General features: G+C 35.2%; 1 protein-coding gene across 8 annotated transcripts in view; it reads left to right on the forward strand.

Moving 5' to 3' along the window:
• Positions 1-26,064, forward strand: part of WDR7 (WD repeat domain 7) — a 375,792-nt gene that overhangs the window by 101,710 nt on the left and 248,018 nt on the right. For 6 of the 8 annotated variants that reach the window (XM_028480810.2, XM_028480811.2, XM_028480813.2 and 3 more), the window contains 4 exons: positions 8,643-9,412; positions 10,730-10,818; positions 22,064-22,162; positions 24,332-24,450. In XM_028480810.2, the coding sequence (XP_028336611.1) occupies positions 8,643-9,412; positions 10,730-10,818; positions 22,064-22,162; positions 24,332-24,450 (1,077 nt within the window). The remainder of the gene's footprint in view (positions 1-8,642; positions 9,413-10,729; positions 10,819-22,063; positions 22,163-24,331; positions 24,451-26,064) is intronic. The other 2 variants (XM_024132236.3, XM_024132238.3) reach the window with 1 other exon arrangement.

Here is a 26,064-nt window from a genome sequence, read left to right on the forward strand (position 1 = left end):
AATCTTCTAATTTCATTGTTTTACATGTAGCTGTCCAGTTTTCCCAGCACCACTTATTGAAGCAGCTGTCTTTTCTCCATTGTATGTTCTTGCCTCCTTTGTCATAAATTAAGTACCCATATGTGTGTGGGTTTATCTCTGGGCATTCTATCCTCTACCATTGATCTATATTTCAGTTTTTGTGCCAGTATCATACTGTCTTGATTACTGTACCTTTGTAGTATAGTTTGAAGTCAGGGAGCCTGATTCTTCCAGCTCCGTTTTTCTTTCTCAAGATTGCTTTGGCTTTTTGGGGTCTTTTGTGTTTCCATACAAATTGTAAAATTTTTTGTTCTAATTCTGTGAAGAATACCATTGGTAGTTTGATGGGGATTGCATTGAATCTCTAGATTGCTTTGGGTAGTATAGTCATTTTCACAGTATTGATTCTTCCAATCCAAGAACATTGTATATTTCTACATCTGTTTATGTCATTTTTGATTTCTTTCATCAGTGTTTTATAGTTTTCTGAGTACAAGTCTTTTGCCTCCTTTGGTAGGTTTATTCCTAGGGATTTTATTATTTGTTGTGATGGTAAATGGGATTGTTTCCTTAATTTCTCTTTCTGATCTTTCATTGTTAGTGTATAGGAATGCCAGAGATTTCTGTGCACTAATTTTGTGTCCTTCAAGCTTACCAAATTCATTGATTCGTTCTAGTAGTTTTCTGGTAGCATCTTTAGGACTTAGAGTTTGAGAAGGATCGGTGTTAGCTCTTCTCTATGTTTGATAGAATTCCCCTGTGAAGCCATCTGGTCCTGGACTTTTGTTTGTTGGAAGATTTTCAATTATGGTTTCAATTTCATTACTTGTGATAGGTCTGTTTATATTTTCTAGTTCTTCCTGGTTTAGTGTTGGAAAAATTGAACCTGTCCAAGAATTTGTCCATTTCTTTGTGGTTGTCCATTTTATTGGCATATAGTTGTTTGTAGTAGTCTCTTATAAACCTTTGTATTTCTTCAGTGTCAGTGGTGATTTTCTCCTTTTTCATTTCTAATTTTATTGATTTGCGTCCTCTCCCTTTTTTTCTTGATGAGTCTGGTTAAGCGTTTATCAATTTTGCTTATATTCTCAAAGAACTTTGTATTTCTGCGGTGTAGGTTGTGATTTCTCCTTTTTCATTTCTAATTTTATTGATTTGCGTCCTCTCCCTTTTTTTCTTGATGAGTCTGGTTAAGCGTTTATCAATTTTGCTTATATTCTCAAAGAACCAGCTTTTAGTTTTATTGATCTTTGCTACTGTTTTCTTTGTTTCTATTTCATTTATTTCTGCTCTGATCTTTATGATTTCTTTCCTTCTACTGACTTTGGGTTTTCTTTGTTCTTCTTTCTCAAATTGTTTTAAGTGTAGGGTTAGATTGTTTATTTGAGATTTTTCTTGTTTCTCGAGGTGAGATTGAATTGCTATAAACTTCCCTCTTAGAACTGCTTTTGCTGCGTCCCATAGGTTTTGGGTCATCGTGTTTTTGTTGTCATTTGTTTCTATGTATTTTTTAATTCCTTCTTTGATTTCTTCAGTGATCTCTTGGTTATTTAGTAGCTCACAGTTTAGACTCCATATATTTGTGTTTTTTTACAGTTTTTTTCCTGTAATTGATTTCCAGTCTGATAGCGTTGTGGTCAGAAGAGATGTTTGATGCGATTTCAGTTTTCTTACATTTTCCAAGGCTTGATTTGTGACCCAGGATGTGATCTGTCCTGGAGAATGGTCTGTGTGCACTTGAGAAGAAAGTGTATCCTGCCACTTTTGGGTGGAATGTTCTATAAATATCAATTAAATCTATCTGGCCTATTGTGTCATGTAAAGCTTGTGTTTCCTTATATATTTTCTGCTTGGATGATCTGTCCATTGTTGTAAGTGGGGTGTTAAAGTCCCCTCCTATTATTGTGTTACTGTCGAGTTCTCCTTTCATTGTTGTTAGCATTTGCCTTATGTATTGAGGTGCTCCTGTGTTGGGTGCATAAACATTTATAATTGTTATATCTCCTTCTTGGATTGATCCTTTGAACACTATGTAGTGTCCCTCCTTATCTCTTGTAACAGTCTTTATTTTAATGTCTATTTTATCTGATACGAATATTGCTAGTCCAGCTTTCTTTTGATTTCCATTTGCATGGAATATCTTGTTCCAACCCTTCACTTTCAGTCTGTATGTGTCCCTAGGTCTGAAGTGGGTCTCTTGTAAACAGAACATATATGGGTCTTGTTTTTGTATCCATTGAGCCAGTCTGTGTCTTTTGGTTGGGGTATTTAATCCATTTAAATTCTAGGTTATTGTCGATATGTATGTTCCTATTACCATTTTCTTAATTGTTTTGGGTTTGTTTTTGTGGGTCTTTTTCTTCTCTTGTGTTTCCTGCCTAGAGAAATTTCTTTAGCGTATGTTGTAAAGCTGGTTTGATGGTGCTGAATTCTCTTAGCTTTTGATTTTTCCATCAAATCTGAATGAGATCCTTGCTGGGTAGAGTAATCTTGGTTGTAGGTTCTTCTCTTTCATCGCTTTAAGTATATCCTGCCACACCCTTCTGGTCTGCAGAGTTTCTGCTGAAAAATAAGCTGATAACCTTATGGGAATTCCTTTGTATGTTATTTGTTGTTTTTCACTTGCTGCTTTTAATATTTTTTCTTTGAATTTAATTTTTTTTAGTTTGATTAATATGTGTCTTGGTGTGTTTTTCCTAGGGTTTATCCTTTATAGGACTCTCTGTGCTTCCTGGACTTGGGTGACTATTTCCTTTCCCACGTTAGGGAAGTTTTCCACTCTAATCTCTTCAAATATTTTCTCAGTCCCTTTCTTTTTCTCTTCTTCTTCTGGGACCCCTATTATTTGAATGTTGGTGTGTTTACTGTTGTCCCAGAGGTCACTGAGATTGTCTTCAATTCTTTTCATTCTTTTTTATTTATTCTGCTCTTTGGCAGTTATTTCCACCGTTTTGTCTTCCAGCTCACTTATTCGTTCTTCTGCCTCAGTTATTCTGTTATTAATTCCTTCTAGTGTAGTTTTCATTTCAGTTATTGTGTTGTTCATCTCTGTTTGTTTGTTCTTTGGTTCTTCCAGATCTTTGTTACACATTTCTTGTATTTTCTCAATCCCTGCCTCCACTCTATTTCTGAGATTCTGGATCATCTTTACTGTCATTACTCGGAATTCTTCTTCAGGTAGATTGCCTATTTCCTCTTCATTTATTTGATCTTGTAGGTTTTTACCTTGCTCCTTCATCTGTGATGTATTTTTTTGCCATCTCATTGTTTTTTAATTAAAAAAATTTTTTTTTTACTGAGTGGGATTGTGTTCCTGTCTTACTCGTTGTTTGGCCTGAAGTTTCCAACACTGGAGTTTATAGGCTTTTGGGTAGAGCTGGGTCTTGGTGCTGAGATGACGACCTCCGTGAGACCTCACTCCAATGAATATTCCCTGGGGTCTGAGGTTCTCTGTTAGTCCAGTGGTTTGGACTTGGAGCTCCCACCGCAAGAGCTTTGGCCTGACCCCCAGCCCATGAACCAAGATCCTGCAAGCCGTGTGGGGTGGCAAAAAGAAAAAAAAAAAGAACAATAACAAAGTAAAAAATAAAGTTAGACTACGAAACTAACAGATACATTAGAAAGAATGTAAAAATAAAAATGTAGATGAATCAGCAACCAGAAGGTACACTGGTGCCACAATAGTAAAAAAGAGGAGGGAAAAGAAAAAAAAAAAAGTTTTTTAAAAAGGGGGGAAACGCCTTGGCTGTGGAGGGCGGGGTGTAAGCAAGGGTGAGGTTTGGTGGTGGGCGAGGCTTATGCTCAGGACCCCCAGGGCTGGAAAAGACCCTGGGGGCTGTTGGGGGTGGGGCTTAGGCACAAGGAACAGAAGAGGCCCAGGTGTGCCCCCCATCCCTGGTCTCAGGGCGTGGGGGGACCTCACCTTGGAGCCCACCAGGCTTCCTGGGCTGGAGTGGGCAGGGCAAATGCCCTCCCACTCCTCTCCCACTCCTCCCAGAGGACCCCTCCCCCTGCCTCTGCTGATCTCCCTTGCCTACCTGCTGTGCCCCGAAGGACCCACGTGCCCTGGGTGGGGACTTGGAGGGCAGGGGACCAGCCTGGGAGCTCAGCAGGCTCCCTGTGCCTAGGTGGGTGGGGCAAACACCCTCGGCTCCTCTCCCACTCCTCGTGAGGGCCCCTCCCGCCTGCCTCTCCTGATTTCCCCAGCCTCAGGGGCGCCAATCCTGTCTGGTCTCTCCTTCTTCTCCCCACTCAGTCCCCCATGTCCTACCAGTTCACTTGGGGGTTCCTCCCATCTCCTTGGGCATCAGAGTCCTCCACCAGCGGCTGGCAGGCACCCTAGTTTTGGGGAGACGCTAACTCCGCCATCTTTTAAACGTAGTGTTTGACATTACACATTTAGTGTTTGAAAAAGGAAATACGAAGCATGGCGGTGTGAGAAATAAAACGGTAGCGTATGCGTCCTTCAACCCATCCCATCTTCTACATTTTCAGTACTATTGCATACTTTTATCTTCCCTCATCTGGATGGCTTCTTTTTCCTCCAGGTTTATATTCATGATCCTGATCTTGCTTCTTTTCAGCCAACACTGCTGGTGGATAAATAGTTATAAAATTAAATTTGATCATGTTACTCCCTTTATTAAAGCCTTTAGATAGGAGCTCTCATACTTTACTGTATAAAGCCATCTAGTGTTTCATTAGGCAGATTCTGATCCATTCCAAGAGACATTGATTCAGGTCTGATATCAGGCCCAGGAACCTGTACTTTAACAAGCATCCCTGGTGTTCTGAGAGAAGCACTGTTTTAATGGCTCCGAAGCCTGCAAGAGAAAGTTCAAAAGCCTTAGTGTGGACATCTGTGCTCTCAGTGAACCATGCCTTGCATTCTTTGTCTTGGTCAGCAACATCAACACCCATCCTGTGATGTTTCCTGCCTTTATCCTTTTTCACATCCTGCTATCTTTCTGCCCTTGCATACCTCAAGTTATCCCTTTGGTGAGGTTCTCCCTGATCACCCAAGGCGGAGTTGGTACTTTCTCTTTCTCTGTAGTGTTTCTTTTTTTTTTTTGGCTGCATCGGGTCTTCGTTGCCGTGCACAGGCTTTCTCTTGTTGCGGTGAGCAAGGGCTGCTCTTCGTTGTGGTGCGCAGGCTTTTCATTGCGGTGGCTTCTCTAATTACAGAGCACAGGCTCTGGGCATGCGGGCTTCAGTAGTTGTGACGTGCAGGCTCAGTAGTTGTGGCACACAGGCTTAATTGCTCCGCGGCATGTGGGATCTTCCCAGGCCAGGGTTCGAGCCTGTGTCCCCTGCATTGGCAAAGGTACAAATGCAAAGGTACAAATGTCTGCAACTACATGGTTCTGGAAGGCACAAGTGGTTTAATTTGGTTTCAGTAGAAGATGCAGGGTTGTGGTTAGAGATGGAATTGGAGGAGTCGGCAGCAGTCTATTTTGGAGGCTGTTTTGTGCTTTGCAAAGAGGTCTTTGCAAAGATTTTATCCTTGGGTTATGAAATGCTGTTGAAGCCTCTTAAGCTGGAAAGGAACATAGTCAGATGGGAGGAGGACTGAGACAGAAGATAGACCGTTTAAAGGGACTTAGTGTAATTTTACGAGTGAAGAGTTGATTAGCCACTTAAAATAATTTTATAAAGATTTTTATGTTCTTTGTTCATTCTGCTAGGTACTCTGATATGCCTGGGGTTACACAAGATGAGTAAGGTATAGTTCCTGTAGAGTACAGGAAAATGTAAATACACAAAAAACTAATTATATAAATATAGCCAAGGCTTACAAGTTTGTGGTATATAGTATAGAAAATGTTATGGGAACTGGGTTCATTGTGGACTAACTTTCCCGGGAGAATTAGTGTCTTGATGGACGAGAAGGGATTGGAGTAGAGCAAAGAAGAATATTTTGGGTAAAGAAATAAATAAAGGGATTAATGGGTGAGGGAGTGTGGTTATGGTGCTAGAGCCTGTTTGTTATAGCTGGAAAATATTTGGTATCAAATTGTAACGGGCCTTGAATGTTGTGCTGAAGGATTTTGCATTTTATCCTAGAGCATTATTTTCTAATTATGAAAATAATAACATATTGATTATATACAATTTAAGAAATATCTGGAAATGTGAAGAAAATGTAAATCTGATATGACTCCATCGCAAAAAGTGGTTGCTATGAACATTTTCATGTATTTCTTTTTTTTTTTTAATTAATTTATTTATTTCATGTATTTCTTTTTTTTTTTAAATTAATTTATTTATTTTATATTTATTTTTGGCTGTGTTGGGTCTTCGTTTCTGTGCAAGGGCTTTCTCCAGCTGCGGCGAGTGGAGGCCACTCTTCATCGCGGTGCACGGGCCTCTCACTGTCGCGGCCTCTCCCGTTGCGGAGCACAGGCTCCAGACGCACAGGCTCAGTAGGTGTGGCTTACGGGCCTAGCCGCTCCGCGGCATGTGGGATCTTCCCGGACCGGGGCACGAACCCTTGTCCCCTGCGTTGGCAGGCGGATTCTTAACCACTGCACCACCAGGGAAGCCCCATGTATTTCTTTCCAATGTTTGTCACCATGCTCAAATACATACTTGGGCATTAAATAAATGAAATCAGAATTATACTCTGTTGTATAGTGTGTGTGTGTGTGTGTGTGTGTGTCTGTGTGTGTGTGTGTGTGTACGTATGTGCACATGTGTAATCTTATCTCACTTAAAATTGGAACATGGACATTTTGCCATGTGGTTAAATGTGCCCAGGAAGCATGATTTGTAGTGATTACAATATTTATTACATGGTTATGCTTATTTATTTATTTATTATTTATTTGTTATTTCTTTATTGTTGGATTATTTAGGTTGTTTTCAATCTGAAATAATGGATACTGTTTCACTGAACGTCTTTGTGTTTCTGACTATTTAGGATAGGGTTCTAGAAATAAATGTACTGGATCAAACAATCTTAAGGGCTCATGCTGTATTTTGCCAAATTGCTCTTCCAAAAGGCTCTATTTAAATTCATTCCTGCAGTGTGTGGGTCTGACTTTCATTGTACTCCTGGCTTAGTATTTTTTTCGTGTTTACTGTTTGCTAATTTTATATGTGGTATCTTGTGGCTATTTAATTGTTATTTCCTCGACAATTCATTTGAGTAGGTTTTCCCTTATATTCCTTGACTATTTGTCTCTATTACTGTGAATTGCCCTTGACCTTTATGGTATTTTTCCCTTTTATTTTGGTATTACTATTTTTTATATAGATTATAACTTCATTAGTCCTATTTCTGGCACATTTTTCTTCCTATTTCTTACTTGCCTTAACTTTTTATAGTAGTGAATTTTAAATTTAAGTGTTTGGCAAGTCCTTTCTCATCTTGAGATCTATTCACCTATACTTTGATTTAGTTTTAGTTTTGTATTTTCCATTTCTCTTAATAACCCATGATAATGGCAGTGTTCAGCAGAAGAGTGACATGATTAGACTTGTTCTTCAGAAAGCAGTCTTGTGGCCTGTGGAGGCTGGATGGGAGTAAGGAGAGACTAGGGGCAGTGACGCCTGTTTAGAGGAGAGGAGATAAGGGTCTGAACATAGTGATGGTGATGGTGGGGCTAGATTAGAAGAATGATTCTCAACCAATGATTTGGGAGATGCAGCAGGTTTAGTGGGAGGGTGGAGATTAGGACAGATTAAGTACAAGGTTCTGTGGGACATCCAGATACAAGCAGTGGGAATTGCAGGGTTGAAACTGTTTCAGGAGCTGGTCTGGCTGGTGATGGAGATTAGGGAGCCACCTGCATATAGGTGCTAGTTCTAATATGGGAGAAAGAATGAGTTTTCAGGGCAGCTGACTGAGAAGGGTGGTCAGAATTAGAAGGCTCATTAAGAAGGTGTTCTCCGGGAAGCTCTTTTTATACTTTCTTTCTGTCTCTCTTAGCAAAATCAACAACGTCAGAGATTATGGATATGGTCAGAGATACTGCAAAGAGATTAACGAGGAGAGGGACTGAAAAGTTTCCACCGGATTAGTCTACTACTTTCCTTAAATGTGGCTAAAAGGGGCAGTAGACTGGGAAAGAAATAGAAGAAGGAACATGGTCAAAGGATAACACTTTTAAAGACTCTAAGTAGACTTGAACATGTTCTCTATTGAGGGAAAAGAATTTATGGACAGGGAGAGATTGAAGGTAAAGTAAAAAAGGAGGAATTTGATGGTGCAGCAACTTAAAAGGATGAGTAGCTGTGATGAATGCATTATTCTTTCAGGTGGAACAGGAGTATTACATTCTCAGAGAAAGAATTTGCATATAAGTTATTGAAACAATTTTTAATCTGTTCTATGAGTAAAAAGACTCCCTGCTTCAATAATTAACTTTCATTTTCTTTTTTTTAAAAGATTAATTGACAGTTTTATCATTGTTTCAGCATAAAGTTCTTCTACTTGTTTAAGTTCATATCTTTTATATGCTGCTGATTGGCAAAGTTAGTGTGTTAGTTTTAATGATATAGATACCTAAAAACACAGCTTAATATGCATTTAAATCCCTTTGATTATTTATTGTTCATTAATGAATGCATGAAATTAAATACATTGAATTATAGCCATCTTTTAAAAATATTTGTTGCAGGGAAATTTACCTAAATATTCTCATAACTCCCTGATGGTTCAAGCAATAAAGACAAACCTAACAGACCCGGACATACATGTGCTTTTCTTTGATGTGGAAGCGTTGATTATTCAACTCCTGACTGAAGAAGCCTCTAGGCCGAATACTGCGCTTATTTCCCCAGAGAATCTGCAAAAAGCATCTGGCGGTTCAGACAAAGGGGGCTCTTTTCTAACTGGAAAACGAGCAGCAGTTCTCTTCCAACAAGTGAAAGAAACTATCAAAGAGAACATAAAGGAACATCTCCTTGATGATGAAGAGGAGGATGAGGAGATAATGAGACAGAGGCGGGAAGAAAGTGACCCCGAATATCGGGCCAGCAAATCTAAGCCACTGACCCTGTTAGAATATAATCTGACTATGGACACCGCAAAATTGTTCATGTCCTGCCTTCATGCCTGGGGTTTGAATGATGTTCTGGATGAAGTCTGTCTTGATCGCCTTGGAATGCTGAAACCCCACTGCACAGTATCGTTCGGCCTCTTATCGAGAGGAGGTCATATGTCACTGATGCTTCCTGGTTATAATCAGGCTGCTTGTAAACTATCACATGGGAAAGCAGAAGTAGGAAGGAAGCTGCTGGCAACGGAGGGAGTAGGAAAGGGAACTTACGGAGTGTCCCGGGCCGTCACCACACAACATCTCCTGTCTATCATATCTTTGGCAAATACCTTAATGAGTATGACCAATGCAACTTTTATTGGTGATCATATGAAGAAGGGCCCTACCAGGTGTGACCATGATAGTTTGATTTTATTCTTATGTTTCAAAAAAAAAAGAAACCTGTTTTATTTTTGTCACTTCTTATTACCTTTTTTTGCGGGGGGGGCGCTCTACACACCTTGGCATTTTTGTGTCATCTCAGTGTTTCCCCCTTAAATTTTAAATACGACATGCATGACTTAAAATATAATCAAATTGTACAGTTTTACCTATACTCAGACATACTTAGTAGCTATTTAAAAAAAACTTAGAATGAGGGAGTAGGTCAGAGTTCAGCTTTAACAAATTATAGACTAGCTCTTCAGTAAATATAATCTTAGATTGTATCTATTTACAGTTTGCACTAACATTTAATTCAAATTGTATATTTGGTTAAAATGTGTGATCCATGTGATGAATGGTAAGTGTTCAGTGTCTGGCTTCAGCATTTTGTGAGAAGTATAGTCAGAATTTCTCAATGGGAAAAGAGGAAACAACTTTTTAAAGTGCAGGAGAGTATTCTTTTAATATTTCTACATATTTAACCTGAGTTGCTATTTCTCATTTTCCAGAAGTCATGAAGACAACTTTTTAAACTCTGGTTTTATTATACTTTATTGAGAGCCGACCACATTTAGGATTTTTTTTAACCTAACATACTAAAGTAGCACTTACCTAGTGTCTGGCTCTGTTGTAAGCACTTTACAGATGTTATCTCCTTAATGCCCTTACCCCTGTAAGGTAGGTACTTTTATTATCCTTTTGTTACAGATGATAGAGTTGAGACACAGAGAGGTGAAGTAACTTGCCCAAGGTCGCACAAGTAGTAAATGGTAGGGCTGGAATTCAAAAGGGGACAGTCTGCCTGTGGAGTGGAAGATTTCTTAATGCCTTATTACCTTTTTCAGATTTTAGGGCTGAATTTTTTGAAAGTCAGTATATTGTTCCATAAGTTCATTTGGACCAATGATGTGGGGTGGGCTGAAATATCAGCATGCTAATACTGAAGAATGAAGGGTTAATTATGATATTTATCTGTCAGTGGTAGTAGATTGAAGTGTTCATAAACATTTCTTAAACTAGTTTAAAGCATAAACTGTAGATGTAAAACTTTTACTTGCTATTTGTTAATCATTTAATTTTCTGTATTAAAATCTGAAATGGAAAATGTTAATAGGTACAAAACAAAAAACCCCTATCTTTTTGGAACAGCAAATTGAAAATGTTCTGTTATGTGTTTCTTTTGCAATTCATTTGGAACTAGAAAGCTTAATATTTTAAATGGCTCTGGAATTATGAAACTATGAACGTGTATATATACATATATTTTCTTCTTCTTTTTAAAGGCCACCTAGACCAGGCACCCCAGACCTTTCTAAGGCAAGGGGTTCTCCTCCAACTTCCAGTAATATTGTGCAAGGACAGATTAAACAAGGTAAAATTAAATCTTATTAAGTAATTGACATGACATTTCAGCTCTAGAAACTGAGGAGGCATAGCTAATGTATAATCATAACATTTTGTTTGTCTCAGATTGTTAAATAGAGAAAAGTTGTTATATTCCAGATGTAAATATGGATAATTAAGATGTTAGTTAAAAATAAATCAGATTTATTTAGGAATTGATAAATGAGCGTATTTCACATAATTTTATTGTACTGTCTTTGGCCTAATTTTTATGCATTAAGGGCACCTTAACTTGACAACGCTAGTGCCTTAATGTGTGTATCTTGAGTCTATAAGTTATGTCTGTTTTTTAAACTACATTTAGAAATGTTTAAATTCATATTTCCATACTATAGCTATTCTTGTGTCGTTTGCCAGTAGTTCATTCATTGTAATCCACAGTGGAAATAGTTTCTTTTTATTTAGTCATTATATACTTTAACTTTTTGTTCATAGCTTTTGTATTGTTAGGGGATAGAAGAAAGATTGAGTTTTTCTTCCTTTATTTTCTTTTACACTCATTTTAAGACTGGCAAGTGAGCTAATCAGAGTTCATGGGGGAGTCACTTCTGCTTAGAGAGCTTTCCTTTAGGCTAAGTTGAAGGTTCTGCTTGTAAATGGTGACACTGTAGGATGTTCTTTTTTCAAAAAATTTGTTTAAGGTTTTAAAGAGTCAGTGAACAGTTCCGCAAGATTTGTTTGGTGAACAATAGGCCTCCAACTTCATGCCTACAATTTTTCTCTTTCCTAGAACGAGTCCTCTGCTCTCTTAGCTGATTGTTTGTCCTTACTTTAACATCCTTAAATGGTATGCTTGGTTTTTAGTTTTAGTACTGTGTTGTAGCTTCTCATTATGGAAGATAAGCTCCCCCCCACTCTCTATGCCACTCCTATCCTGCATTTCCAGCCCCATGTGGTCACCCCTCTTACTCCCCTGTCTTCTCATCAAGCCTTTATACTCATTTTATAATAGTCTATATGAAGATATATAAAAGTTTTAATTAGATAACTCTATACTTGTGTATGTGTGAAATACACACAGAAAAGTGCACAAAACAAATATGCAGCTCAGTGATTTTTACAAGCTAAACACCCATGTAACTATATCTCTGGACAAGAAATAGAACATTGCCAGTACTCCTGAAGCCTCCTACATGTTCCCTCCCAATCAGTATACCTTCCTCTTCCAAAGGTAACTACTATCTTGACTTTTAGGAAATCATTTCCTTGCTTTCCTTTATGGTTGTACCACCTAAGTTTAAATCCCTAAACACTATGGTTTAGTTTTGCCTGTGTTTTGAATTTTATACGCGTTCAGTTAGTCATGGAGTGTGTATTCTTTTGTGTTTGGCTACTTTTGTGAGATTTATCAGTGTTGTTGCACGTGATTATAGTTTCTTCATTTTCATTGTTCATTTGCTGTATACTATTCTGATGAATGAATAGACCACAATTTTTTCATCCATTTTTTGGTCAATAGACATTTGGATTATTTCCAGTGTTTCATTTTCATAAATAATTCTGCTATGAACATTCTTGTATTTGAATCTTAGTGTATGTTATAAGTTTTTCTGTTGTGTATGTAACCAAAAGCGGAATTTCTGCGTATATTTATCTGCAGCTTTAATTGTGGATAATGTTAACATGTTTTCCTAAGTGAGAGACATATACATCCATCAAATTGGCTAAGGGGAAAACGATGGAAATTGTTGTGTTAGCTGGGATATGGATCAATGAGACCTCTCATATATAGCTGGTAAGATATCCTAGCCAACACTTAATATTTTCCATGTTTTTCACTTTAGCCATTTTGGTATGGCTAGGATATCTGACATATCAATATTTTCATTCCTGATTAATATTTTTGTGTCCTAATTAAGAAATTACCCTGATATTTCTACTCTGATATGAGGATATTCTTCTTTATTTTCTTTTAGAAGCTTTCTTATTTTACCTTTCTCATTTAGGTCTATAATCTGCCTAGACCTTAATTTTGTGTATTATGTGAAGCAGGGGACCTGTTTTGATTTTACTTCCATATACCAAATTGGTACAGCATGATTTATTAAAGAGATGATTCTTTCCCCACTGCTTTGCAGTGCCATTTTTGTCATAAATATAATGTCCTTATATATGATAGTCTTATTTCTGAGCTGTTTGAGCACTTTGATTTGTTTGTGTATCATTGCGCCTTAATTACTGTAGCTCTGTAATAAGACTTGATATCTAATAGATCAAGTCTTCCTACCTGTTCTTCTTAAAGAATGTCTTGACTATTCTTGTTCTTTTGAATTTCAGTATAAACTTTAGAACTGTTTTATTATTGTCACAAAGGCCTATTGTGATTTTAACTTCAATTTTATTGAATTTGTAGATCATTTTGGGGAGAATTATCTTAATGGGGTTCACTCATTTAATCCATCAACTTGATATATCTCTACATTTATTTAGGTCTTATTTAGCTATCATAACTCTGTATAGTTTTCTATGTAGAGGTCTTATATTTCTTTTGTTAGATTTATTCCTAGATATTAGATTTTTAAAATACTCTATTTAATATCTAATTGATATTAAATTTCTTCATTTTCTGTGCCCCTGATATAGAAATGCAGTTGACTTTTGTATATTGACCTTGTATCAAAGAATCTTGCTAAATTCACCTATTAAAGGTAATACTTTTCTGTAGATTCTTTTGATCATACGGACAATCATATGGAACAGCTTTTTTATTTCCAGTATCAAAGGGAGAACTTTTAAAATTTCATAATTATGATAATTCCTATATGCTTTTACCGATAATTTAAGAAATTAACTCTTCTGTTCCTTTGCTAAGTGTTTATCATCAATGTATGTTGGATTTTATCATGCTTTTTCTGTATCTACTGAGGTGACTATATAATTTTTTTTACTCTATTAATGTGATGAATTTACAACCCAATTTTGCATTCCAGAATAAAACGAATCTTGTGATGTATTATTATCTTATATATTGTTGCATTTAATTTAATATTTTTTATTTAGGAAAACGTTTTCTTCTAATATTTATGTAAGGTTTTACTTTATTCAAGTTTCGGCAAATGGATTGGGGAATCCTCCTTTTCCATTTTTAGGTAGAATTTGTGTGAGATTGGCATTAATTATTCATAAATGTGCAGTGGAATTTGCTGGGGTTAGACCTAGAGTTTTCTTTGTGGGGAGTTGTAAAATTCTGGGTTCAGTTTCTCTCATTGTTATAGAACTTCAGATTTTCTGTTTCTTTTTGTGTCAGTTTCATTAAGCAGTACATATTTAGGGATTTTTCCAGTTCTAAATTTTCAAATGTGTTTGCGTTTGAAAAGATAACATCTTATCTTTTTAATTTCTGTAGTATCTGTGGTGATGTCTCCATTTTTATTCCTGATATTAATCATTTGTAGCTTTCTTTTTTCTTGATCAGTCTTACCGGGGCTTTATCAGTCTTTTTAATCCATAGTGCCTTTGTTTATCCTTTCTAATGCATATTTTTTCCTGTTTCACTAAATTCCGCTCTTCTCCCACTTCCTTTGGATTCAATATGCTGTTATTATTAATTTTAAAAATAAGTTTATTTATTTAATTTATTTATTTCTGTCTGCATTGGGTCTTTGTTACTGTGTGTGGGCTTTCTCTAGTTGTGGCGAGCGGGGGCTACTCTTCGTTGCGGTGCACGGGCTTCTCACTGTGGTGGCTTCTCTTGTTGCAGAGCACGGGTTCTAGGCACGCAGGCTTAAGTAGTCGTGGCTCACGGGCTCTAGAACACAGACCCAGTAGTTGTGGCACACGGGCTTAGTTGCTCTGCGGCATGTGGGATCTTCCCGGACCAGGGTTCAAACTCGTGTCCCCTGCATTGGCAGGCGGATTCTTAACCACTGCGCCACCAGGGAAGTCCAGTTATTATTAATTTTTAAAAACTTTCTACGATTGATGGTGACTTACTGTTGTTGAATTGAAGTTAGAGCAGTCATCCTTGCCTCATTCCCAATCTTAGGGATAAAGCATTCAGTCTTTTACTATTAAGTATGATGTTAGCCATAAGTTTTTCTTAGATGAGCTGGATGTTGAGGAAGTTCCCTCCTATTCCTAGTTTGGTGAGATTTTAAAATTATGAACGGATGTTAGATTTTGTCAGATGATTTTTCTGCATCTGTTGAAATTATCAAATGAATTTTCTCCTTTATTTTCTCAGTAAGTCCAAGAACACTGACTTTTGAATTTTAAAAAACCTTGCAATCCTGGGGTAGATCACACTTGGTCATGATGAATTATCCTTTTTATAGATTATTGGATATAATTTGCTAAAATTTTGTTAAGAGTTTTTATGTGTATGATCAGGAGGGATTTTGGTCTAGAGTTTTTCATTTCAATAAAGTGTTTATTCAATTTTGGTAACAGGATAATGCTGGTCTCACAGAATGACTTAGGATGTTATCCCTTTTCTTGTGTTTTCTGGAAGGGCATGTGTAGAATTGATACTATTTTTTACTTGTTTGATCTGTTTCACCAGTGAAAATATGTGGGCATAGGGTTTTCTTTATGGGAAGATTTTTTAACTACAAATTTAAATGCTTTAATAGATACAGAGCTATTTAGGTTTTTTTTTTTAATTCATCTTGAGTGAACTTTGGTAATTTGTGTCAAATTTATTGGCAAAAAGTTGTTTAATATTCTCTTATTTTCCTTTCAATATCATATCTGTAGGATTTGAAATGACATCCCCTATCTCATTTCTATTATTCATAACTTATGTTTTTTCTTTTTTCCTGATCAGTCTAGCTAGTAACATAGCAGTTTTATAGTTCTTAACCAGCTTTTGGTTTCATCAGTTTTTAATCTGTTGTTCTTCTGTTTTCTATTTCATTTCTTTCTGCTTTGCTTGTTATTATTTCATTTCTTTTGCTTTAAATTTGCTTGTATTTTTAATTTTTATTTTTTTAGAGTAGAACCTGAGGTCATGGATGTAAAACTTTTCTTCTTTCCTAATATAGGCAGTCAGCACTACAAATTTACCCTAAGTACAGCTTTAGTAGCATCCCACATATTTTGATATGTTTTCCTTTTTCTTTTTCTCTTGACTTTTTCTTTTATCCCTGGGTAATTTATTATTGAGTTAAATTTGCAAACATTTGGGAACTTTCCAAGGATCTTTCTGCTATTGATTTCTAATTTATGGTCAGATAATATACTTTGTATGGTTTGAATTCTTTGAATATTGAGACTTGTTTTATGGCCCTAAATATGGTCTTTCTTGGTCAGTATACTGTGTGCACTTCAGATGACTGTGTATTCTGCTCTTGTTGGGTGGAGTGTTTCATAAATGTCAGGTCACGTTGCTTAAGAGTATTCAAGTTTAGCATATATTAGCTGATTTTCTGCCCACTTGGTTCTATCGTTTAGATAAGGGTATTGAATTCTGCAGCAGTTGTGGATGTGTTTATTCCTCCCTGCATTTCTATCAGATTTTGCTTAATATATTTTGAAGCTCTCTTTATTGGGTGCATAAACCTTTAGAATTGTTATTTCTTATTGATCAACAATGCATTATATATTTCACCGCCATGATGGTATTGAATTTGCCCACCTGGCCAGGTCTGAGGATTTTAAAGTTGGAGTGCTTTAATGTTGCTCCTCTCGGAAAAGCCTTGAGTCTTGAGAGCAGCGAAGAAGGAACTAAAAATTGTCTTTTTCTAAAGCATTTACTTAAGGTGATAGATTTAGGAATTTCCATTTGGAACAGCACAGATGCTAGTCTTATAAAGTAAATGAAGGTTAGCAATCTGTATTGAGAATTACATAGTAAAATGCTTTAGGATGGCATTATAAAACTCATTTTCTATTTGAATGTTGAAATGTAATATTTCTTTAACATATATTTGTTAAGCACTTTTATTTTTCCTCCAAAGAACTCTATTTGGGGTACAGAGATTAGTCTAATGTATACTGTCTTGAATAGTTTATGTCTATCTAGAAGATAACACACGAACATAACCAATGTAGGGTAGGAGGTGGTGCTGTACAGGTAAAGGGCTTTGATTCCTTGATTGTTCTTCTGCAGAGTATTATTATTTAGTCTCATCTCTCTACTCTGACTTCTCTTATATTGGTATTCTTTTAAACATTTTCATCTTTCCTTATGTTTTCTTTTCCTGACTCCCACTGTAGCCCACGTTGACTCACAATCTATTTTCAAGTTGGAATGCAAACATGAATATGCTTCTTTTCGATAAACTGTCACTTTATGTTGGTTAATACTTGTTCAGCTCCAAAATAATCTATATGGAATAAAGACTTTAGCTGGGAATTGGACCTTTTACAGGCATTTGGGTCTGAGAGTAAAAATGATATAAATAGTTTTGCTAACATAATTTCTCATAAACAATATCAGGGTATTTCATGGGCAAATAATTTCTTCACAAGAATACTTCACAGTATTCATTTACTAGATACTTGATTTTGCAGTTTATAAAGTATCTCACTTGAGGAAGGGATCAGAGATGTCAACCAAGTAAATTTTTGTTCATGGTCATACATCCCTGAGTCTGCCCATGGCTTTAGGCTTTTCTATATTCTGACATATTGTACTTCTCTTTATCAATTCAGTAATTTCACAGCGAAAGTCTTTGGTCTGTGCCTCTTGTGCTTATCTTGACTGTGACCATATCTTTATGTTAATAGTTACATCTTTACTCAGGGGCAGGTGTGGAGGTAAGTCTAGGCAACTTAAAGATTCAAAGTCATGTTACATTATTTGCAATTTTATTTTTAAGAAGTGGATTCAATTTAGGTTGTCTAAACTTAGAAGTAAGAGGTAGTTGTTCCTAAATTATAACCAATAGTTACTCACCATCCTTTTCCAGGATCTACAGCAAAAAACTAGGAGTACCTATGTCAGGCTAATAAAGGGGCCTGCGAATCCCTTAAAATTTTGTGTTTGAACTTATGTGCCCTTTAAAAAAATTTCTATAGCTATAATTTAATTGCAGAAGCTCTAACTTTGGTCTGCTTTGGAAGCTCAGAGGGCAGGGCTGTTTTTTCTTTTTTGTTCACTGATCTATCGCAAGTGCTTGGAACAGTGGCTGGTACATAGAAGGAGCTCAGTAAATATTTGTTGATTGAATGAATCTATAGATACCTACTCTTTATGCTTCTAGAGTCAATATGTCAGTACCTAGGAACTGAGGCTGTAAGGGCTGACAAGAGATCCCTGCCTTCAGGAAGCTTATATCTAGTGGAGGAGATCCAGAGGAGTGCAGTTTATGATTTTAGTTGGCTGCTTATTTGCTTTTCCTACCAGACTCTGAGTACTTTGAGAGCAGCATCTTGGTCTAATCTTTATGTTTTTATATGCTTAGCTTAGTATCTGGCATGGAGTAGGCACTGATTACATTAATCAAATGAAAGAAAATTTTGATAGCCTTCATATGTCTAATTCAAGTTAGTGTTTATTTTATAATTTTATCTTTCACTATAATGAACTCTCTCCACATGGTTTCTGTCTTGCTCATTTATTTATTTTGGGTGTTAATGGAGACCTTTTACAAAAGGTTGTGTTTCTTGTGGTTTTTTTTTTTTTTTTGACTCTTTGGTTGACGTTATAGGCCAACGTAAAACTATCACTCCATCTGAACTTACTCCAATTCTAATGTAATCCAGTGGTGATCTAGAGGCTTAAGTAGTGTTACTGTATTTTTCAAACATTATCAACACTTTCGTATTTTGCCTTGATGCATATCTGTCTGTTTGTCAGAGTACCATCTTGGGCTGTTTACTCATTCTGATTTATGGTAGCTCCTCATCCTTTCTACTTCCTGGAGCTTTGCGTCCCCTTAGTGCCCTTAGCTATTTGTGCTCTTCTTTTACCTGTTTTAAGGATATCCTTTTTTCCTTATGATGTTTGGTTAATGATTTATCCTACTGCTTCATGTTGATTTAAAAGATGATGAGAATGCCTGTGTACCTAAGATGAAAGTGTAGACATAAAAGAAGTTTACAGAAAGGCAGATGTTGCTCTAAGATCTCTATATTAGATGGCATACCCAATGTGGAAGGCCTTTTTTATTAAGTACATGGTGATTGACTCTGTTTCCTCATTTCTAATTTTTTCATGTTTTCTCCTCCTCTATCCTCTCCTTCTCAAAGCTTCATGATTCTCATATAACACTTTAGATAAAGTGATTCATTGTAAAATAATTTTATTTATCTTTTTAGTGTTTAGCTTTGAAAAAACTTCCTTTTTCAGCATTGCATTTGGTTTTCTGTACCTTCTAGGTTATCTTTTTTTTCCTTCTGAAAAATGTATTGAGAGGGCTATTTGTGTATATCTGCTGGGAAGGTAATGAGGTGTAGACCAATATGTAGGGAGCACTTGCTACCAAAAGTATGTTTGCTTTCTTCCCTGTATAGATTTTTCATATCACAATGGTGATTGGCAAAAATGGAGCTTAGATTTAGATTTCAAATGAAGACTGAGGTAGACCTGTTCAAAGACAGAAACCATGGCTATTGTCATTTTGAGTGCTTCTATATATGCCATTTAAAGGGAAACCAGAGCATATGTGTGCACATATATGTTGTCACACATGTTTATCTTCATCCGTCTTTTCATGTGAGAGTAAGCCGTTGTGAAGAGGCTCTTAGCTGCAACATTACTTAAAGAACTTTCTCAGGTAAAATAAGAGAACTTGTGTCAGTTCTGTCACCATTTTGAAGCTGTGCTGAGACTATTTTCCCTTGTGTTTTACTGATCCTTAATAAGAAGAGCAAATTGGTAAGAGGAGCAAAAAGTTGACATTGCAGCTTTTCTATTTTAAGAAATTAACTGCTTGCTTATGTTTTATGGTATAAATCTTTGATGTTCAGTGCCGTACATAACTTATTCAGATTTATTATGTGTCATTAAGTCTTGAGCTTTTTATTATGGTAGTGTACTTTTTTCTTCTAATTTCTACTGCTGATTTTTCTATATGTGGACAGTTTTTAAAGCTGTAGTAGAGTTTAATTTCAGTATTCTCAATGAATTATGAAAATAGTTCTAGATTCTGCAGTTTCAGTTATGAGGTAGTCGGAATAAAGTATTTTTTGATGATGATGCAGAGATTTGTAAAGCATAGTAAATCTGATTCCTTGATTTCTATTACAGTATTTTTTTTTAATTTTAAATGCCCACAGAAATTATTAAAGGAAAGTGTAAAAGGCTTTTTCTACATGCAATACCATTTAAACAGGACTCCAGAAATATAATACTCCGAGCATCTGTTTATTTCTCTCATTACAAATAAAGCTATATATATTGAACATTATTCTATTAAGACATATTCTTATTCTAGAAGTTTTGCCAGTAGCATTTCTAGTTTCCTTTCGACTTGTGATTTAGGGAAAACATTATAGTTTAATCCCACTCCTTATTTGACCTAGCTAGGGGAATGATCACTGAGTCCTAAACTTTGGTTTGTTTGTATTGAATTTTTTCACCTTACCATTCTAGTGTCCTTTCAGAATTAATGATAAAGTCAGATGAAGTTAACCCAGACTTTTCAGGAATAATAATTTCTCCTTTATTTAAAGTGAAATTATAGAAAAACCCCAACTGTTGGAAACCACCAGAGGAACTCGCTCAACAATTTTGGTGGCATGAAAGCTGAAACCTGTAAATTTACTCCTTGCCACCAAAGGCTTACCAACTTTTTGCATGGGGAATTGAATATTTTATAGGCCATAATTACTGAATTTGTATTTAAAAATGATTTAAAAATGAGAAATTATTCAATGGAATATGTAGAAATATTGCAGATTTCTTTGCAATATTACAATGGAATTCTTAGATCTTATGAAATATACAATTGAGAGTAATTCTAATCCTTTCATAAGTATAACATTATAAAGTACTTGTAACTTCATAAGGAACAAAAAACAGGTCTGTTATAATAAAAAGAATGATAATTTCCCAGATAAAATTTTCATGTGTGCAAGAGGTGCTTCTTTAGGGTTTATGGAGTTGGATTTTCTGTTTTTTATTACTGCTCATATACTTCTTTTAGTTCTCCGGTTTACCTCACACGTGTCTGATTGACATTATGATGCCTTCGTGAGGAAATTATGAAAAGTTGTTCTCATGCAACTGTCCTGTAGTTACAAAAGAACTTCACTGCATGAAAAGCAAACATTTCATTCAGCAGACAATGCTTAATCTGTTCAGGAGCCCAAACCTATTGCTGTTCAATGACAGAAGAAAGGAGAGGGATTAATTTGAAGATGCTTGTGCATGACATATGGTAATTTCTCCATAGGAAGGAAGTGTCAAATGGTGACCTCTAAATCTTAACGTTGACCTTCAGTTGTAGAATGTGTGCGCCATACGGTCCTTTTGCCTTTTCATGTGATAATTCAAGCTGAACATTTTCCTGGTATCATAACTTTTTTGGGGGGAGGGTGGGTGTTGTTCCTTTTGCCTTTTCATGTGATAATTCAAGCTGAACATTTTCCTGGTATCATAACTTTTTTGGGGGGAGGGTGGGTGTTGTTCCATCTATTCTATAAGGATTATAGCATTCACAGTAATTATTTTAGAATATAAAGCATTTGTATCATAAAAATATTTTTTAAACTGAAGAATGGAGCTAGGTTAGGAGTTTTCTAACAAGAGTTAAGTATATTTAATTTAACTTTAAATTGTTATATTTTAGAAGTTGTATTTTACAAGTTGGTATAATTTAAATTGAGTTTTTATAAAATGAGTAATAAATTGAAATGATCTCAGTGAGTATTGGTTTGAGAGATTACAAAATAATTTAGGCATAATGTTAGGAAATAAATTATTAGAAAAAAATGTAATTGACAAACCGAAGACCAAAGTAAACTTTTCATCATGTGATACATTTTAAAAATTGAATTACATTTTTGCAAATTCTTAATATGTTGTCATTTTTTTCATTGTAGCCTTAGTTATTTTAGAACTTCTTTTTATATTAGATGACACATCATTCAACTATAAATAGATTTTGGTTTGAACTACACTGTGATTGCTATTCAATAAAATATATCATTTTACTGCCATAATCCTTAATAATCATACCTTTCTGATTAAAACATCATTTTTCAGTTCTACATTTACTATATTTTGCCAACTTTGTTTTTTAGTATTCACTAACACTGAGCTTTTTTTCAGAAACCGCTGTATCTCAATTCTCTCCTCTTTTATTTCTTCTATTTTCTGCTGCAAGTTGCTGCACCTGTCGTTTCTGCTCGGTCTGATGCTGATCACTCTGGCTCTGACCCTGCTTCTACTCCTGCTTTACATACCTGTTTCTTAGTAAATGAAGGTATTCTCTCTCAACTTTCTAACAACTTTCTTTCAATCTGTGCTTTATTCTAGTATATGTTCTTTTTATCTAATTTATACATTCATCTGCTTTGTTATATGTGAGATCCTAAAGTTTCCATTTTATAACTTGATTTGCTAATGTCAGTGATAAGGGTCGATTATAAAAATGTAATGTTATTCCTGGCTGGTATAAACCATGTTTCCTGTAATCTAGAATGCTATTAAAGAAGTGCAAAGATGCTAATCTATGATATGAAGTAGGCATTAAAAACGGGGTTGGTTTTCATGATGATGTTTGCCATGTGATCTCTGGTGTTAGAGCTAATTAATTTATTTTACATGTATCATTACTCTGTGACAGACACTCTTTATTCTCTGTACACAACATGTGCCCTGGTTAGAGGGGAAAGTATTTTTGGAGCTCTGAAAATGTCAATGGAATCTACAAACCTTTATTCCCCAAGAGCTATCTAGGATTATTTATACTGACTGGAAGCTTAACGGAACTTGTGAGCCGTGAGTTATATCCAGTCTCTTCATTGTGGGCTCAATCTTCACCAGTTTATTTAATATAAAAATAAGTAAATTTACAAAATCTCGTATGTAACCCAGAATGATTCTAACTCTTCACTAAAAGCAATAATACCAGTATATTCAAACAGAAAGAATGATAACAATATCTATAAAATACAGAGTCCGTGTTCTAAGTACCATTCCTTCAGAAAGAAAACATGGGACCATAAAAGTATAACTCATTTTTTGTTTGGTTTCCCTGTCATAGACCTGTACTAAGGTTTGTATGTTAAGATTGGATTTTAGCAAAAATAATTAGGGTCATATTTGTTAAGCTATTGTGAAAGGTAGTAATTTGTTGATTCAAAAACAAGCTGTTGACTTTGGACCGTGGTGAGAATCATCTTCATATTAAAATTTAGCTCATAAGTACACTTCATACTTTTATGAGACGTTAAAACATTAGGACGTTACTAGGTAGTAATTTGTTTATATATATTTGTGTATGTATATATGTAGGTATGTATATGTATGTATATATATTCCTCTGTTGAAAATAAATTATAATCTAAAATGGGTGTGCTCATCACCTTAATTAATGTAATTATATATTCTTAGTTGTTGAGAATTTCCTTACTGAAAGGGTGAATCTTTACATAGGTGGCTTGTCTCTCTCGCTCTCTCTCACTCACACCCTCTTTAACAATCCCAATAATCATTTTGAGTTTTATGGTAGGGTTTTTGTTGTTGTTGTTTTAGAATACTACAGCTTAGATTATTTCAGAACACTGATTTGCTAAACTTTTGTGGTCACAGATAACTCACCTTGTAATATGAACACTTTTAAAATAGGGTGGAAATGATTATTTGAGAATGTTTGGATGCTAGTACTTTTAAGTATTGCAGTGGTTTACATTGTTTGTTGTCTTTATATAATCAATTTCCATATTGTGGAATAGAATTTTGGAAAAAACAACTTTTATTCCCATAGATTAGAGTTAATGATACTTAAAATTTTATAAATTTTAGATTTTTATTTTGGGGAATGTAGGAATTCATTTTTTCCTCTCAAACTTGGTGTTAGTTTACTTAAGTTATGATTGTGACTAAACTTCTGATTCATTTTGTAAGAAAAGGGATCAATAAGTACGTTAATTAAAGGCCCTCTGACAGAGAATAGAAAACATCTCTGTTGACTGATACGAAGGTAATACCAGATGGCCAGGCCTTAAGTGACATGAACTTATCTTTGGATATCTGTGTGAGTGCCCTTTTAACTGTCCGTAGGTTCAAATCTAGAGCTCTGGTATGTGTTTATTTCTGTGCTTTTCTAAACCTGAATATATGTCTTATTTTAGAGGGAATGTTTAGAAATGTGTTTTTCTTGTGGAATTCATATATACTTAATGTGGAAATTTATTTTTATTTGTTTTAAAACTTTTAGAGTTCTTAGAGCTGAAATTCGAGAGGAAATACATTTAGAAATGAAATACATTTGTTATATCTTTGTACAAAATATCTAATAATAAATTGAAATCATAACATAATTGAGCAGGTCTCCCCTTTTTGGTTTAGGTTTGGTATACTTACCTGCAGAAAAATATTTGAATTAGGGGGAATACCAAAGTGTTTATAATATATTACATTTTAACAGGATGGAGTCAGTTGGCTGCTATGCATTGTGTTATGCTGCCAGACCTGCTGGGATTGGACAAATTTAGGCCCCCGCTTCTAGAGATGCTGGCTCGGAGATGGCAAGATCGATGCTTGGAGGTAATAGCGAGGTGATATGGATAGAAAACAAAAACATTAAAAAGGCACTGGACAAGTGTAAATTTGAAACAAAAATGTTATTTTTATCTAATTTCTTATCATCTGTTTATTATGTGATAGAAAATATGGATCCAATGATTCTAAACAGTAATGTTTCAACTTGCATATTTGTTTACTTTTTTTTAATCTAGTGAGTATTTGATCAAAAGTTTTATGTACTTATGGAACAGTTCCTTAAGTATTGATTTCTGTACAGATAATACACATACATGCACACACACACACATACAACCCACCTCCCCCCAGATTGCACGTTCAGGTACAATCACATCAATCAAATTCTAAGTGAATAGCCATAGTCCAGTGGAAGGTCCTGTGTTATAATAGAAGGGGAAGGTCTTTGGAATTAGAAGAGACCTGGGTTTAAAAATCAGTTCTGCCAGTTATTAACTTTGTGACCCTAGGCAATGTACTTAATCTATTTGAAGCTCATTTGTAAAGTGGAGATAATAATATATTCCTCACAGGATTGCTGTCAGGATCAAATAAGATAATGCAAGTAGCACAGTAAGTACAGAGCTTGACACATGGTAGGAGCTCAGTAAATGGTAGCTATTATTTTGTGTTAATGGACTTGTGTGGTATTAGATATTGCTTGGAATATAATATCACCAGGGATTTGGAAATGTTTAATGGAGATTTTGCTTATTATAGCATTTGACCCATATAGCTGTAGCAGTTTATGCCATTCAAAAATTTTAATTTACCAAATTTAAATAGCATCCTGTCCCTTTCCTGGTCTCCCTTCCCTCAACTCCAAGTGGAATTGCAGCATACTGAAATTTTCATGGTTTTGCATTTGAATAATGTTTGAATTCACTTCAAAAGTCAGTTATAGTTAACAATTTTTATTTGAATTCTTATCAGATGCTACTGAGTTATCTTTTCAATTATAAATACTCAATAAATTGATTGGTACATACCTTGACAGTTATCTAGCTTCTTTGAACCAATGGGTGTGGCACTTTGGCCAAAATAAAACAAAACTAAACTAAAACTGCAACATAAAAGTGTGTGCCATGTTGAAAGAAAAATTGAGATAATATAATTTTGAAAAATAGTTTCCTTTTATAGAATTAATGCCATTTCATAGGAATATATTTGCTTGTTTGTTGAAAACAAATTGTTTAAGCCAGCCTTAGGTATACGTGAATTGTGTGGATTAATACATATATGTTTGTGTAAGCAATATATATTTAGCATTATAATAGAAAGAAATCCACTAGACAAGGTTAAATTTCTTCAGGCTGAAAGAGAAAACATTTAATAATTCTATCAGTGATTTTTTTAACAATAATATTTATATGGAAATTTAAAAAATTGAAAATGCCAAATTAAAGTACAAGAATATTTTTGTGCAAGCCTTGGAAAATGAAGTTTTAAACCCCAAACTGATTAAACGTTCAAACATTATTCTATTAGTGTTAAAGTATTTTTAAGTGAGATCATTAACTGAAAATCTTTGATTTGCTTGCATCCAGTTTATTCAACTTTAGTACTTTCTTCATTGTTTGGTTAGTAGTATTTCTCATGTAAATAAATGTGGTTTGTATA

The sequence above is a fragment of the Physeter macrocephalus genome, chromosome 19, assembly GCF_002837175.3.
Source record: "Physeter macrocephalus isolate SW-GA chromosome 19, ASM283717v5, whole genome shotgun sequence".
Taxonomy (NCBI): Eukaryota; Metazoa; Chordata; class Mammalia; order Artiodactyla; family Physeteridae; genus Physeter; species Physeter macrocephalus.